Below are 17,244 nucleotides of genomic sequence, written 5' to 3' on the forward strand. Positions count from 1 at the left end.
AGGGCTCGGCGGGCCTTCCCCCCCCCCCCTCGTTGGAATGCAGATGAGGGAAGCGAGGGCGCCTGCGCCGGCTGAAGCAGGGCGGGACCGGAAGGCAAGGAGGCGGCTGAGGAGGAGGCCTCCTCGCCACAGTCCTCGAAAAGGAAGCGGAGGCTGGGCTTTGTGTTTCGGACTCATTGGGTTTACCTTTCAGCCATTTAGAACTAATGTTTGGTTCTTACAGGTCACTTTCCATGGCCTCCGTGTCTCGCCACTTTTACCCTGCGGATTGGTTTAGGGCAGGCGTGGCCAAACTGGCTCTCCAGAGGTCCACGGACTACAATTCCCATGAGCCCCGGCAGGGTTTGACCGCCCCTAGTTTAGGGGATGCCAAAAATAACTGCTTAGTAAGGAAAATTGAAGTCCAGTCTATTCATTTGTTAGTTTCTATATGACGGTGTGCAATTTTTTTGGTATTGGGATTTTTTTGTATTGGGATTAAATTTCATTAATTTTCATGGTCCCAAGAGGTGGTTTGTGAAAAGGAAAAAGGGATGCGAGTTCTGATTGAAATCTAAGTGTGGATTTTACCCAAAGATGTTCTTGGTTTGGGAATGGGTTGGGGAGGAATGATCTAGAATCTGAGAGCCAGTTTGTTGTAGTGGTTAGGAGCGTGGATTTAGAATCATAGAGTTGGAAGGGGCCATACAGGCCATCTAGTCCAACCCCCTGCGCAACGCAGGATCAGCCCAAAGCATCCTTTAGCAATAATCTGGCAAGCTGGGTTTGATTCTGCATTCCCCCACATGCAGCCAGTTGGGTGACCTTGGGCTCATCACAGCACTGATAAAGCTGTTCTGATCAAGCAGTAATATCAGTGCTCTCTTGGCCTCACCCACCTGACAGGGTGTCTGTTCTGGGGAGAAGAAAGAGAAGAAGATTGTAATCCGCATTGAGACTCCTCCGGTAGAGAAAAGCTGCATATACGAACCAACTCTTCTCCTGGGAATATGCAGGCCTGGTTTGTTGTGAGAAGGGAGTGGGCCTTAGACCTTCCCCTGCACTTCAGACAGCTTGGAGAGTAAGACTTTCTTTGTGGAACAGGAACAGGAACATGCTCCAGTGGAGCAACAACCCAGGGCCATTTCAGTTTGAAAACATGCAGACAGTCAGGCTAAGTCTCTTTTCAGTGTGTGTTGAGGTCCTAATCCAAATTGGCCTTGTGTGTATGGCAAGTGCAGAGCTTCACATGCATTCTCTAATCTGAGGGATATCCCAGGGAAACAAAGCATGTATTTATGCCCAAAAAGTAATGATTATTTGTGTAGGGGCACCCCAAATCCACCATCTAATTCATCATGGTGCGTAAGCCTAAGGGCAGAGATCCGCATAATTTTAATATGGAGCCATTTCAGTCCACCCTGTAACCCATCTGTACTCACATGTGGCAATGTAAAACCACAGATTCACTGCTAGGAGGGGTACTGTATAATAAAAATCTAAGGCATTATTGGTAAACAACACCTATATGACTTACTTAAGGCATATTTGGGCCTGTGGGTCTACTGTGAAAATTACAGGTTCAGAGCTTTATGCTTTGTGACTTGACAGTTTCTCATAATGCTCACACAGGCTATCAAAATTCAACATGTAATTGCTAGCTTGTGGATATATTCTGGAACACCATGGCTCAGTGTTTTGTAAAACTACCAGTGATATTTCCCAAGGAGACTTCACTCTTGAAATCTTAACTACATCCTTGTCCAGAGACAGCACCATAAACATTGCTTAGATCTGAGGCATAAGTTTCACATATACATACTTTCATGCCAAGACCACAAAAATCTATACAAAGCTCACATGGTTAATTGCAAAATGATAGATCAGCTACCTCTTAAAAACTGCAATGGTACAAGGGGCATGTTAATAAAACAATGTAATGAATCCTCATGATGCAGATAAGCTACAAAAATCAACTGTTCATAGTCATGCTCATGGATAGCACTATGAAATGCACTGTTTTAATTTTATAGACAGATGCCTGAAATAAGTCTAATCATGCCCCCATTGCAATCAGGTATGCAATGACTCCTGAGTCCCAACTCCTCCCACCATCCCTGTCCAGCTTTATTTATGGTACATATGGTTCCTGTAGATATCCTGTACTGCTAGGAAAGTACAGCAAATTATGGGTGACACCTTGTGGCCATTCAGAAAAGCACTTGCAGATTTCTACAGTGCATCCTTGTTTCACTAAAAGGGAAAAACACATGGCTGCATTACATTTTTCTGTCCATTGCTTTCTGTCTTTTTGCAAGAGGCAATTCATGTTCTGGCAGCCTCCCCCTGATGCATACAGGACCACTAGTAAGTTGGCTGGAACCAAACAGATGTGCTTGTTATACCAACTTACACTTCCAGGTGGCAGTAATTCCAGAGGGAAGCTGTCTTAGCTTGTTGCAACAAAACCAAACAGCAGCTCAGTAGCTGCTGGAATAAATATTTTTCATCTTTAAGATATGACTGGACTCCAGTTTAATTTTTTCTAAGTGACCATATGAGACCACACTTTGGCACACAGGAAAAAAGGTGATATTGCTTAAGCTACAACAGCAGCCTCCCTCCCACCACACATTTCTGTGCTTCATGTAGGTATCCAGTCAGCAGCCCAACGTGATTCTGGCTAAATAATGTTCCCCTTTCCCCCAGTGGTGCTTGCATGGAGGGTACAATCCATGTGAAGCAACCCTTGAGACAACACACAGTGTGCAGAGCAGCCTTGTAAGGCCATCCTAAGGAGTATGATACCCGTCTAAGCCCATTCACTTCAACAGCCTGCTTAAGATGGCCCTGTTGGTGAATTTGACCCTGAAAGAATTGTCATGCTTTATAAGTGACCAGCAATATAACATTCCTTTAGGAACCTCAAAGACCAAAGAGAGGTAGGGGACCTTCTTTTGATTGGCTTCTTTTATATAGGACTTTAGTTTGTTGGTTAGTGTCATTAGATGTTGCAAGCATTGCCTATTACAGAGCTATTGTAAAAGCGTAGACATGTTCGTCCGTTGCAGAGAGGCTTTGAAGAGATTAATGAATGAATTTTATGCTCTGCTTTTGACTACCTGAAGAGCCTCAGAGCTTTCAATTGCCTTCCCTTCCATTCCCTGCAACCAACACCCTGTGAGGTAGGTGGGGTGAGAGAGCTCAGTGAACTGTGACTGGCCCAAGGCTCATGCAATCACCCAGCTGGCTGCATGATGAAGAGCGGGGAATCAAACCCAGTGTTCCAGATTAGAGGCTGCCATTCTTAACCACTACACCATGCTGTATACTTCCATGAGCCAGAGCTCTCAAAATTCATTGGGCTCCGAATCATGGCAGTTTAATAGGTAGAAAATGCAATCAAATTATATATTATCAAATCACAATAATAATAATAATAATATATGGTGATCCTATCTGAGTTTTCAAGGCAAGAGATATTTAGAGGTGGCTTGCCCCTGCCTCCCTCTGCATAGTGAGCCTGGTCTCTCGTCCAAATACTAAACAGAACTGACCCTGCTTAACTTCCAAGATCTGATCAGGTTTGCCTATGCCATCCAGGTTAAGGCATGAAAAGTTATGCCATAATAAATCTGTAATTCTCCAAAGGTGCCACAAAACACTCTATAAAATGGTGTTCTCAAACTTCTGATCTCTGAGGCAATTTCCTCCCTGAATTATGAGAGGGACACATCACATTTTGAGTTCTAAAAAGCTTAGTTCTAGTATGAATTACCCTCCCTTAGAGTTCTCCTGCATTTGGTGGGAAGCAAGATCAAAACCATGACTTCTGCAGGGACACAGCCTTCCTTAAGGGAATCTGTGAGCTCACAGGATTTTGTAATTATTTTTAGTGGCACGACTTGAAATTGCTGGAACTGAAATTCTTAAACTTTAATATAATTAAAAGGACCTATTAAATGAATTTTGTCTGCAGGTTGGAATTTTTGTCACCTAGACATTGCTGGGATACCAGCCAGTTACCTACAAAGGTAACTGTTGGATTTGTATAATGGAGGCATTATATGCCCATGTGATAACAAGTGTTGACAGGTTAGAAACAATCACCGTTGCCTCACCTACCTGCTGCTTGGAGCTGTGGGTCCATATTTCTACACCCATTCATTAGGGTAAACTGTATAGCTCTGTCTTCTGTGAAGGGCCAGAAGGGAAGTGTACTGATTGTAGGGTTGCCAGGCGGAGCAGATTGGCGGCAACGGGATTTGGAGACATGGTCAGGAGCTCCCTGATGTGCTGGCATCACACAGAAATGATGGCATGTTGGAGGTGATGCTCTGGCTTTTGGGCAAAACTCCATGGCAGATTTTTGCCCCAAACCCAGTCTTACACCTGCTACCCCCCCCCCAACCCGCAGAGATGGCATTTGTGGCTCTGCCACAGGGAACACACATCTGCTCCCACACCAGAAACTTGTGAATTCAGCAACCAGCTTTGCAAGTTTTTTTTGGGGGGGGGACTGGCATGCATAATGGCAGCAGGTAGTGTCTGCCATAGAGCTGCAAACATTGGCTCTGCAAGTTTCACATGGAGGGTGGGAGCATGCATGCAGGACAGGGAATGAGCCCAGCCAGAGTGGCCCCCAAGCAAAGGGGATAAGGCAGACAGTGGGCTCTGGGCATCCTAGGAGTGCTCTCACCCTCTACAAGCCCAGCAGTGGCAGCAGCAGTAGCCCAGGACCATCATAACTGGCAAACCTCGCCATCTCCCTGCAGGTGAGGATACCCAGACAGCTCGTAGCAGAGCCATGGATGGGCCTCCTCAGGCTGCAAGTCTCTGGCTGCCCTCCCAGGGGCGAGGGGGGCACCCAGTCGAATACACCTCAACCTGCACAGGGCTGATCACATGCTGATTGCCGGTTTAGTACTGCTGCAGCCCCCGACTCCTCTCCCAGCACACTCTATTTGGGCTGTGCCCCCCCCATCAACTGATGCCCAGAGCACATGCCCTGGTTGCCCTACTCTAGATATGCTACTGTCCCATGCTTCATTTCAAGCATATCAAACCTGCCTTGAAATATTTCAAGGAGCCTGCTGTTACATGAATTTAAAAACACAGAAGAGCAGTTCCGCAGGGCCTGCAGAAGGGGATCTCTTCCACCCGGCATGTGGTTGAGGTTGACCTGAATCAACACCTTCCACAGGCCCCTGAGCACCCTTCTCATGAAACTCCATGCATGAACTGACCAACCACGGGTCCATCAATATGCTTGCTGGGAATTACTGTTCTCTTTATTGTTCTGTTGTTCAACTGTACTATTTTGTACCACTGTTATTACTGTTACCAATTCTCTGTATTGTTCTGTTCTACTATGTACACTTCCCTGAGCCTCAGGGGAGGGCGCTATATACATGCAATAAATTAAATACATAATAGGCAGCTGGGTTGTTTTTAGACACAGCTGTTGCCTTCCTGTGGGTTCATCCCAGGGTTCAGCTCTAATATTTAAAGGCCCCCTATTGTATTGCTGGAACCAGTAATCTCTCCAGCTCCCAGCCAAGCCGTGATCACTTCTACACGATTGGGCCCACTGTTATAAACTTGGTTTTTTAAAACTCTATCATCTCAGCCCAACTTCTCCTGGGCTAGAGAAAAGGGATCCTTTTCATCACAGCTCCAATACATGATGCTGCATGTGATGACATATGAGAAAATATGCCACCCTTCTCTAGAAAACAGGAAGTCATAAGCTAATGACTACATCTATATGCAGGGATAGCATAACAATACTCTGTCAGCTGCCCTGCATATGGTTATTATCAACCTGAGCAGGAAAGGGATCTGGGCAGCAACATGACCATGACTCCTACAATGCATGACAGGTTTTTATAAAAGTTAGTGAAACATTGAATCACTGATTGGTTCAAAATTGAGAAAGGAGTTCGGCAAGGCTGTATACTGTTGCCTTGCCTATTTAACTTGTATGCGGAGCACATCATGCGAAAGGTGGGATTAGAGGAGTCACAAATTGGGATCAAGACTGCAGGGAGAAATATCAACAACCTCAGATATGCAGATGATACCACTCTAATGGCAGAAAGTGAAGAGGAACTAAAGAGCCTGTTGATGCAGGTGAAGGAAGAGAGTACAAAAGTTGGCTTGAAACTCAACATCAAGAAAACAAAGATCATGGCATCCGGCCCTCTCAATTCCTGGCAAATAGATGGGGAAGAAATGGAGATAGTGACAGATTTTATTTTCCTGGGCTCCAAGATCACTGCAGATGGGGACTGCAGCAAAGAAATTAAAAGACGCTTGCTCCTGGGGAGGAAAGCTATGCCAAATCTAGACAGCATCCTAAAAAGCAGAGACATCACCCTGCCAACAAAAGTGCGTTTAGTCAAGGCTATGGTCTTCCCCGTTGCAACGTATGGCTGTGAAAGTTGGACCATAAGGAAGGCCGAGCGTCAAAGAATTGAGGCTTTTGAACTCTGGTGTTGGAGAAGACTCTTGCGAGTCCCTTAGACTGCAAGGCGAACAAACCGGTCAGTCCTAGAGGAGATCGACCCTGACTGCTCTTTAGAAGGCCAGATCCTGAAGATGAAACTCAAATACTTTGGCCACCTCATGAGAAGGAAGGACTCCCTGGAGAAGAGCCTAATGCTGGGAGCGATCGAGGGCAAAAGAAGAAGGGGACGACAGAGAATGAGGTGGCTGGATGGAGTCACTGAAGCAGTAGGTGCAAACTTATATGGACTCTGGGGAATGGTAGAGGACAGGAAGGCTTGAAAGATCATTGTCCATGGGGTCACGATGGGTCGGACACGACTTCGCACCTAACAACAATAACAACAAAGTGAAACATTACATTTTCCCAGATTTTTCATTTCTTCTCTGTGTTTTAATTAAACTCACAAGTGAAGGGGGAAGAATGCAAGATTGCAGGAGCATTCCAAAACCCAGAAGAACCAGTTTTTCTAATCTCAGGAAGTGCTGCTGTGCTCACCCATGACTTCACAGCACTCCTGTGAACAATTATCTCTAGAGATTAGGTGGCTGTAGTAACATTTGCACCTGCTTCAAAAGACGCATAGGTATATTGTTTTGAAATCTGAGAGCCGGACTCAAATTATTCATCAGGAAGCTAAAGAGATAGCGTTTTAGGCAAAGCATTCTTCCTTAGTTCATCTGTAAAATAAGATTTAATAGCAACATAACTCAGAGGTTTTGGTTAAGACAAGTAGGCATCATTTTGTGTTATACAAGCCTTTGAATTCATTCCTCCACCCCTAACGTCCAGTCTTTTAAAACAATTTTTCTTACTCTTACAGGCTTTCCCAATACAGCAGCAGCTGCAGAAGCGATTATTTCCTCAGATGATATTTCATTTTCCCATTTAAATACACAATCAGGTAGTTCAAAATGCTAATCCACTTCCCATATGGTATATGGGTGCACTAATCAATCACCTGCCTGTTACAAGCATAGGGGGTAGGTACATGGAGAGACTGGGGTCAAAATCTAGCACATGCATTGATTTGGTAAAGTGCTGCTAAATAAGATGATTCCTTTACTTTTAGGAAAACAGAATTTTAAGGATGAGACCCCCCCCCCCCAAATAAGGTAAACCAAAAAATGTAAAACCACTCATGTGTATTAAAGATTATTTCTAATTCTGAAAAGTCTGTGGCAGGGAAACCAGTACAGGACAAGACGGAGCACCTTATGCAAAGCTCCGCCCACCCTGCCACACAGATCATTACAACATATTGTGGGTATTATTATAGCTAGGCCAGCACTGTGGCAGTCTGGCTGAGAAACATCTCGGCTTCCCCTTCTTTGCTGTAACATTAAAAGAAAACCAACTCATGAATGAGCCACAAGCTTGCTGATCTCAGTCCATGAACATGCATGAACCTGCTTGATCCTGAACCAGACAGACTGTTTGTCCATTAAGATACATCTTGTCTACTCCGGCAGCAGCTCTCCAGAGAGGTCTTTCAGAACATCATGTCAGCTGAAGGTGCTGAACCTGGGACCTTCAGCATGTATACCAGAAGCCTTATGACTGAGCCGTGACTCCTCCACTGGAATAGTTCATTTTCCTTCAGAGTTATGCAGTATTTTCCATGAGAGCGCATACTATAATTTTGGAAAACATTATAAATCTCTTTCACCATCATAAAAAAAACTTTATTTCTTTCTCAGGACCAATGCATGGAACATAAAATTCTCTTTATCTTGACCATTATGATAATCAATTCGTTTATAAATTTGTCCTTCACCAATGTTTTAACTTAATACTTTCCTTAGAATGTTTGGCTGAAAGAACTCCTTGATAAATATAAGTACTGAGGTGTTTTAGCTGAATAGAATAAGATCTTTCAAGCAAACCACTTGTAAACAAGTTTCACTGACAGACTCCCTCTGATTATTTCGGACATTTCCACTTTGGATAGGTTACTGTAAGCATCTTATGAACAGGTTTGTCTATGATCTTGAGATGGATGATGTTTTTTAAATGGCTCCAACAAAGCTACATTTGTTCTGGGGAGCTACTGCATGGAGAACCATAGTATGTGAACCAGCCCTTCACAGACACATCTTCTCAAAAGCAATTCCAGTGACTGTAGCAGAGTACACTTGACTATTGCAATTATGACAATTCACAACGCAACAATGGCAATATCTATGAAGTACTTGGTTCCAGTGCTGCAATTCTCCAAAGCAATACATGGAGGAAGCCAAGATATAGCCCTTCTGCGGTGTGTGAGCAAGCTCATTACCATTACTTTTGGGACTTTGTGAAATCTCACCCCATTCCCAATATTACAGGCATGATCCCTAACAGTACAAGGAAAGTCCAAAGGAGTCTTCTCTCCTCTCACCCATTCCACACTAATTAGGTGGAATAGAAACACGTGCAATGCTCTCTCTTCAGTGCGCGTTCTGGCCCAGACTTTACTTCAAGTCTCAGGTGTGCAACAAAGGGGGATCCATCAGACCCTATAGCTAATCATCCACTTGCACCAAGAAGACTCATGCCCTGTAATTATTGCACAGACTTTGTTCTTCATTTCTTGGTTAACACAATTCTAACAACAGAATTTCAAGACTGAACAGAACCACTCTTGGTAGTATAATTCATCAGCATTTTTTTTTAAAGCTCTGTCATATTGTACAGTATATACACATTATATACCACCATGGCTCCAAAAGGAGCTATTATAATACCTTTACACATTGCATTTTTAAAATCAGCCATGTACATTAAAAAAAAAATCTTCAAAGTAATTTTTTTTTATATAATGAAAAGTATTATTATGTTTATCCCAGGAAGGTTTTGCTTATCAAGAAATGGAATTGTTCTCTGAGCACAGTGTGAAGGCAGGAATAAGAGTGGCAGAGATACACCAACAGGCCCTGCACTCATGCAACTGCCATTCATTCTAATGGGCTTCCTGCGCAGCTTCCATAGAAGTGAATGGGAATGATGCAGCAGCACTGTTGGTGACCCAATCCCTTTATATACACAATACTTTTCACTGGATTGACAAATGCTAAAAATACCAAATTTCCCTCTTCATTCCTCACCATTCTATGGAATGTTATACAACACCAGTTTATGTTTATTAAGTCACCTTTCAATATAAAATATTAGAAATTTGGAAACAATAATGCCTTGTAATCATGTTTAACAGAGGTTTTTTGTTCTTTTTTAAAAAAGAAAAGAAATAGGAATACCTAATTAGAGCCATCACTGTAGAACAAGATCTTATTTTGAATTGATTGGATATTTATCAATATTCAGCAAGTTCATACTAAAACAAAATAGTCAATTTGCCAAATAAAAAAGCTATATGATTCAACAAAATGTTGTCATGTGCTCTTTCAAGAAGAGTGCATAGGATATTTCTACAGCAGTCGAACACATCAAAGCATTCTGATGTAACCTCAGATTTCCGTCTGGAAGTATTTCTAACTTCAGGTACCAGAAGAAGTAGTTTCCTTTCAAGTTTTGTACTAGGCCATCCTTCTTTCCCAGAGGTGCATATTGGCTCCTGTGAATTATTCAACATGTTCTTCAAATACAGTGTAAACTCTTCTGTTCCAGTGCTTGGTGAAGTGCTCCGTACAGAGTTATTTGGAAGTCCTTGAATGAACAGTCTTGGCAAAACAGGCTGGCATGAAGGAGTCTGCTATGCTTTAATGGTATTTCCTGCAGACTTTGGATCATACCCATATAGGAATGTGGCTACTATTACAAGGACAGCTCCCAAAAAAAAGACACTAAAGAGGAAAAAAAAGAGGAGGTCATAAAAAGCTGAGTATGCATTCATTTTTGTTTTTCACATTTCTATACTGTGTATCACGTAATTTGGGAGGCATTAGTCCCTTAGGAGTGAACTGTGTATTTGCATTTCCTATTCTTCTTCTTTGCCTCTTCTTTAAAAAGTGGCCTAGTTTTTTAAGTTACCATAATATAGCCTGTTAAATGAAAGGCAGTGAGAGATAATTCAAACAAAAGCTAAGAGATCAAAAGAATACCTTAGTCAACTGGCATTTCTGCATGATAAGGAGATCGAATCTAATCAAATGCGCAATCCCTTTCTTTCCTTCCTATCAATATCACAGGCATGATTGTAAGCTGTTTCCAGTGCCTCAGAAGGGAATCCTCCTCCCCTGCCCCCCCCCTGAAAAAAACTGAAAGGGAAGAAAAGCCATCTTCTTTGTCTGCCTTCTTGAGAAATATAAGGTGCGTATTCTTAGCTGATTCACTCTGCAGATGCTTATCACCTGAAACTGATGAAAACAAGTAGAAACTTAAAGAATCCACCCTGAAGCATCATCACTGCTCTTGGAAGATGGTAGCCCAGAGTTGCCAAATGGAGCTTCCTGTGGCAGAATCCTCCCAGAGGTGTGCCTCTCTAAGCCTTTCTAAAAGCCATAGCCTGGGGTGGGCCACACAGACACAGGCTGGCACTTGGGAGGAGACAACAGGCACGCTTGTGCCTGTTGCACCTCTGAAGCTGGCCTCAGAATTGGCAGGTATGGCAAGGGAGGAGGAGGCACTGCTGTCCAGTTGAAGGAGGGCTGTAAAGGGCCTCTTCAATCTGCCTTGAATCTAGTAGGGATATTATATTAGGAGGTTCACTCCACCCCCAAGCTGTGCTGCTGCTGGGGAATGCATGAGCTAACCTGAGTCTGCAAAGGGCCTGGGTCACATGGAGTTTTCGGAGGTGGGAATGGGACTAGCACAGTCCCAGGAAATGTCTCATGCCTTTTCACAAGTACAAACTGTTCACAAAACAGATGAATGGAAAACCAATGCAAAAGAAGCACAAGAGAGGAGTCAGCGAGGAGGTGGGAAGTTTTTAAAGGGTCTGTGTTTAATCCATGGGTCCAGAGGTAGACACGGACACTGGAAGTGATTGGGCTCTTTAGTGTGACCCCAGCATGCCACAAAGAAAAACTGAACCCCCCCCCCCAAACCCCCAACATATACACAAGGAAGCAATGGATCTTGCCCACGGTGTGCTACTGGTCAGTTTCAGTTTAAACTGACTGGCTCCAGCAGATGGGCTCTATCAGCATATTGGTCGATTACAGTGATCCTGCAGCAGACCTCAAGCTTGGTCCTTGGCAGGTCTGCAGACACAACAGTCTGGACATCAGGAGTGGTAGCATAAATGTGCATTATGTAAATCCTGATCAACTTCTAATACAAACTTAGATTTTGTAGCCCACAGGAAGGTATCTGCTGTACAGTGATGATATGCAGAGGTTTTCTTGGCTGCTGCTGATCCAGTGGTAACAAAGCTTCCACAGAGCATTTTCCCTGCCAACAACCATCACTCTCTCCGAAGGTGGGGGGGAATTGATCAGACAATCATAGTAAGATTTTGGTCAGGCATACGAAAATTTCCAATAAATTATTCTTCTGTTCCCATGACTTCTAGTGCCCCCTTGTAATCATTTTTATTATGTAGTATTATGTAGTATTTATAAACTCAAGCTTTTGAAAACTATTTAATTCTAATTCATCAATCCCCAAACCAAACATTTAGATTATCTGTTTACATATACAGTAAATGTTTCGTCATCCAGCAGTTGTGGAGAATGGGGGGTTAATGGTTCCTAAAACATTCCAGATACTCCAGCTCATTGCTCTTCCCTGTCTCCTAGCACAGAAGAATCTGTAGCAAGCACACCCCACCCTGCTGAGACATGGGGACCCTTCCCCTTCTCACTAGAACACCAGGACCCTTCCCCTTCCCACCCTAATCATGCTAGGCAGCAGACAGGCAAAGAGGTCAGCTTCCTGGGGGCCATCAGGCAGGTAGACTGAGCAAGGAAGGATACACACAAGCATGGCCCTCAGACACCTTGTCATGACTACAAGGATCAGGCTGGCCAGCTAGAAAAGCAGGAGTAGCCCATACATGTGCCTGAAAATGTTGGGGTATGCCGGCTGAGGGGAAACAGCTTGTCCTCTAGGAGCTCCTCAAGAGCCACATGACAGAGCTTTAACCTAACTAGTTCCTCTTACCTTGTAGGGATGAAATCTTGCAACCAGAAATATGAGATTAAAGTTGACAATATGATGGACAAAGATGTCGCAAATCCTTTTAAAATGTTGTCTGCATATTTTATTACAGCAGCTATCACAAGGCCTCCGAGTGCCTGAAAAATTATTTAAAATAAAATCTTAACTGTATGGCCTTTAACCAACAAAATATATGCATACCATAACATTTACATATTGAAGAAAGGGGGGGGGAGTCATTTTAAGATACAGTAAACATTATTATAGTTGAGGCATCCCCTGCATGTTGGAGAAGGAAAAATGCCTCCTTAGGATTGCACTTTCCACCTGCATCTTTTGGAAGTACTTGTACAAAAATTATTTCGTTTTTAAAAAATCTGTTCTCCGATTAATCAGGGATACCTTGTAACTGTTTTTTGAATTCTGAAACAGAAAATGCTGATTTGGGGACTCAGTCGAGAGAACTCTGGTGGCTCTCAGACTTATATGGTACATTTTTATCCCATATTCCTTTCAGGGAGCTCAAAACAATTTAAATAGTTCTACTCCCCACCTTATTTTAGTCTCACAATGACCCTGCAAGGTAGGTTAGGCTAATAATGTGACTGGGCCATGGTCACCCAAGCAAGCATCACGGCAGGGTGTGAATGTGAGTCTCCCAGATCCTAGTCCTACTACTACATTAGTTCTCTGTAATTCTCCATGACATTAACTGGGGATCTCCATGAACATCTGTGGAAAAGACAGGAGGGAACACCATTCAGTAGTACCTTAATTTCCCTTGACTTTTCACACACAGCTGGCATGAAAAGGCTACACTGGAAGGAAAGGACTTGGGGAAAGCATGTGTTCTCTGTTGCATTTGGTGCTAGGTCAGGAGACTAGCCAGAAATGCTGGGGTACCAATATTTGTTCGAGTCGCTACTGGAAGGATCACTGTATGTCAGTTTGTAACAACAAAAGCCTATTTAGAAGTGGTGGAACAACTGTACAGTTATGGAAACAGTTTCAGCTAAGGTAAAACATGGGGCCTAAGTGTGGATTATCCCAGTATTTGTGCACTCAGGGGCCAGAACACTGGAATCTACCTCTTAGCTGAGCACCTAAATCAATTACTATCGCCACATTTCTTTTTCCTTTTACTTATGTAGGTGAAAGGCCTAGAGACTTCTTTCTAAAATAAAACAGGTAAAATGATGGCTGTAGAAGGCACTTGAAGGTGGACAAGTTCTTGGAGCCCAGTATTCATGTGTGTGGACATCCCAGATTTTCTAGACCCCGGAACAGACTTCATACCAACTCCTGCTTCTATACCCAATGTAGAAAGTGTCCCAGGATGGTCATCCTTTGGGTTGAATAAAAGCATCTGCTTCCTACAAGGATATTAAGCTATGCTGGCAATGCATTATTTTCTCCTGCCAAGAAGTGACTGACTGGTTACTTCTAATTAAATGACAATACCCAGCACCTTAGTCCCAGGAAAGCATCCTTAGAATGACTGGCTTATCTAAGATCACTTGATCCGTTCATGCATGAGGACCTACCAGTGCACACTTCAAGCATAATTATTTTAAAAACACTATCAAGCAGCTGTGTATTCATACATCAAAATGGAAATATTTGCTTCATTTTTTACATTCCAGGCAATGTCTTCATGCAACACCTCATAAAGCATCTATGGGTTTATTTTAATACAAACATTTGGGAAAGTGACGTGCCAAAAGTATCCCTTTAGAGTTAATTATAACTCACAGCAGCTTCACTTCTCAGAAAATATCAGCACTCATTTTCATTCCAAACAAGCATTGCTGACTGGTGATGGGGGTGGGGGGAGAGGTAAGTTACCTGCAGAACTACAACTATCCAGGTGAGGTTGTTATAACCTTGGAAAAAACCATTCTTCGACACCAGCTCCCCATCATAAATGTACACACCCATTAATCCAAATATGCTGCCAAAAAATCCTGAAACACAAGATAGGCAATGAAATAAGCAGCAAAAGAATTAATGTATTCTCTGTTCAGACACATGTGGGCACACAAGCCAGTTACCTCCTATACTCTGTTGCTGTAATGGGCTCTGTACCTGCCTATCCTTGACAATGGCCTGCTAATACAGGATGCAACAGCCTGTTAACTGACAGGGGTCAACCGCACAGGAATATCCTACAGAGACACTGTCTAAGACTATGAACATATGTTGGCTTTTTCTTCTGAACAGACATCTGCATGTATTCACTTTACCCCGTGAACAGGGCTATTGCATGCATGCTCCGGCCTTATACATTAAAGTCCCCAGACCTACTTGATACCTCAGTTTGTATGTGTTTGCAAACGTGTTGGATACTGCCCTGAACTCTTATGGGTGTAAGGCGGTATAAAAATCCCTAAATAAATAAATAAAAATGGGACCCAAAAGAGTGCAACTCTTTTTAGGATGGCACAGCAAAACCATTTTAGCTATATGAGCTGACTATTTGTCATGACACCTGGGCCTATTTTGCACACATTGGATAATGCAGTTTCATAGAAACTTAGAAATAGATTAGCCTGTTCCGCACAGGAAAACCCAGCTGCAACAGCACATTGAAAGTGCATTAATGAACATGTGTGGAATGGGCCCAGGGCTGGTTTGGGTGCTTGTTGGGACTGGAAAGTCAATGTGGTATCATGATTGGTTGGTCTACAATTCAGGAGGACTATACTCAAATCTCTACTCACATCTGAATATTGGTTGCTAGGTAATAACAATAAAGGAAGGCTTTGGCCTCTATGCCCGGCTTGTCAGCCTGCCAAGGACACCTGGAAAATGAAGGACTAGATGAACCTTTGGTCTGATTTAACAGAGTACCTCTTATGTTGTTCTTATGTTACATGGGGTATGTGAACTATAGTTTAAATAGGATTGGTCAAAATTCAGTTCTACTGGATGAGATTCAAAGTAGTACTCTGGGCAGGGCTTGGTCACCCAAGTGGACATCCCCACCCCACCAAATTACAAACTATTTTTGAGTTTCAAAGTGAGTATGAGGTCAGTTCAGTCTTTCCAGGTCTGTATCTATGGCTTCAGCTGAGACTCCAGGGCAGGCAAAAGCCTCAAATGCAGGGAGGGAAGAGAGTCAACCACATCTTGTTCCTTCTCCTCTATTCCTAGATCTCTTCTCCACAGGCTACAGCCTCCTTTGGCCTGCCACTGAGCCTCTTCCAGAGGCCAGGCTAATTCATGTTCATGCTCAACAGCCTTCCATGGCAACGGTTCACTCTTTGTCTGACAGCATAACCAATGTGGCCCAGATGCAGCTGCTGCTGGCAGCTCCTTAAAGGGACCTGCTCAGTGAGAGATAGGAACGATGCCTCATTGCCTGTCCCAGAAATGCCATCAAGGCAGTCCAGAAGGCATATTAAAGGCCAGCACTGTGGCCAAAGTAAGGCTGGGAAAAGATTCAGCCTCACACAGCAAGTTTGGACCAAGATATAGTTGTTTGAGAAAATGATGTTTGAGAAAATGATGGCAAAAAGTTCTCTGGGGCAAATGGAATCAGTTACACAAATTTCTGTATTCCACCCATATTGTCTAGAACTTATTTAATGCTATCGCAACAATACAAGCTGATGAACTAGCAATGGCAATTACGTCTCAAACAGGATGTAAGTTCCTGGAGTTCCTGTTAGCAAAAGTTAATGGCAAACTTGGCATTTGCTTCCATAACAATAAGATTGTATGTAAAAGCTGGAGTACTCTGATTACATTAGGTTGCAGATAGCTGTTCTTATATGCTTCTAGCCTGAGTGCTATTTAGGCTGCTGGGTGCTCTTTTTGATTTTGGTAGTTTCAAGGTGGTTCATATATATTTTTACTATATATCTATATCTATATATGGTTTTTTACTTAGTGAGTCGCGTTGATCAGATATCTTGAGAGACAGCATGTAATTTCTCTAAATTAATCAATCTCTGTTCAGTTTCTCTCCAAGTAAGACTTACCCAGTTGAATATTCCTAATCCAAACTGACTGCTTTGTTTCCTTCAAGATTTTCTCAAAATAAACTCCAGCAAAGCCACTTGAAAAGCAGGCAATAAGGACCGCCACAAGGCCCACAAACTGGGATCCTGCTGAAAGTTCTTTGGTGGCTCCTACTTGTGATTCAGTCGGCCACTAAAAGAAACAAGCAAACGACAATTATCTACTTTGAATCCATACCATGTTACTGAACAGAATGAAATAGTGTGTGTGTTGCTTACAAAAAAGTCACACACCACTATAATACAAGAAACATTTCCCATGCAGCTGTTGCTTAAGGTCAGTCTCATGGTCAGAAAGTGAACATTTCCTGATATGCAGGCATGTGATTGTGTTATTCAGTCATGTTTTAAATGAACACCTTGTTCATTTAAGTTTTAATCTTGGTGCCAAGCTACAGGTTGCTTTAAATGTCAGCCTCTTCTACAAGGAAATGCTTTTCAGTTTACAAATGCACATTCATTTTAACTTTCAAACAATGTCTCTGCACAATCACTCAGATTTAAGTTCTGCAGGTTCTGTTATGCCAGTGGCATCAAGTGTTCTTGAATTTGCAGAAAGATTCAGATCAAATCCTCGCTGGGAAACGTTTGCAAGAATCATTACTGAAGATTACCTGTGCTAAAGAAAAGATACCTCTGACTGTCCAAGTTTTCTAGAATATTAGTTTTATGGGCTATAAAATATGTGATTAATCT

The 17,244-nt window shown here is 42.9% G+C and overlaps 1 protein-coding gene across 6 annotated transcripts in view; it reads right to left on the minus strand.

Annotated features, from left to right (window-relative positions):
* Positions 1-8,150: 8,150 nt before the first annotated feature.
* SLC35A3 (solute carrier family 35 member A3) overlaps positions 8,151-17,244 on the minus strand; it is a 30,545-nt gene continuing 21,451 nt past the window's right edge. For all 6 annotated transcript variants that reach the window (XM_077332893.1, XM_077332895.1, XM_077332896.1 and 3 more), the window contains 4 exons: positions 16,510-16,681; positions 14,372-14,490; positions 12,530-12,663; positions 8,151-10,269 (listed from right to left, as the gene is read on the minus strand). In XM_077332893.1, coding sequence (XP_077189008.1) covers positions 10,179-10,269; positions 12,530-12,663; positions 14,372-14,490; positions 16,510-16,681 — 516 coding nt within the window. In that variant the 3' untranslated portion in view covers positions 8,151-10,178. The remainder of the gene's footprint in view (positions 10,270-12,529; positions 12,664-14,371; positions 14,491-16,509; positions 16,682-17,244) is intronic.

Source organism: Paroedura picta, chromosome 4 (genome assembly GCF_049243985.1).
Source record: "Paroedura picta isolate Pp20150507F chromosome 4, Ppicta_v3.0, whole genome shotgun sequence".
NCBI classification, from domain to species: Eukaryota; Metazoa; Chordata; class Lepidosauria; order Squamata; family Gekkonidae; genus Paroedura; species Paroedura picta.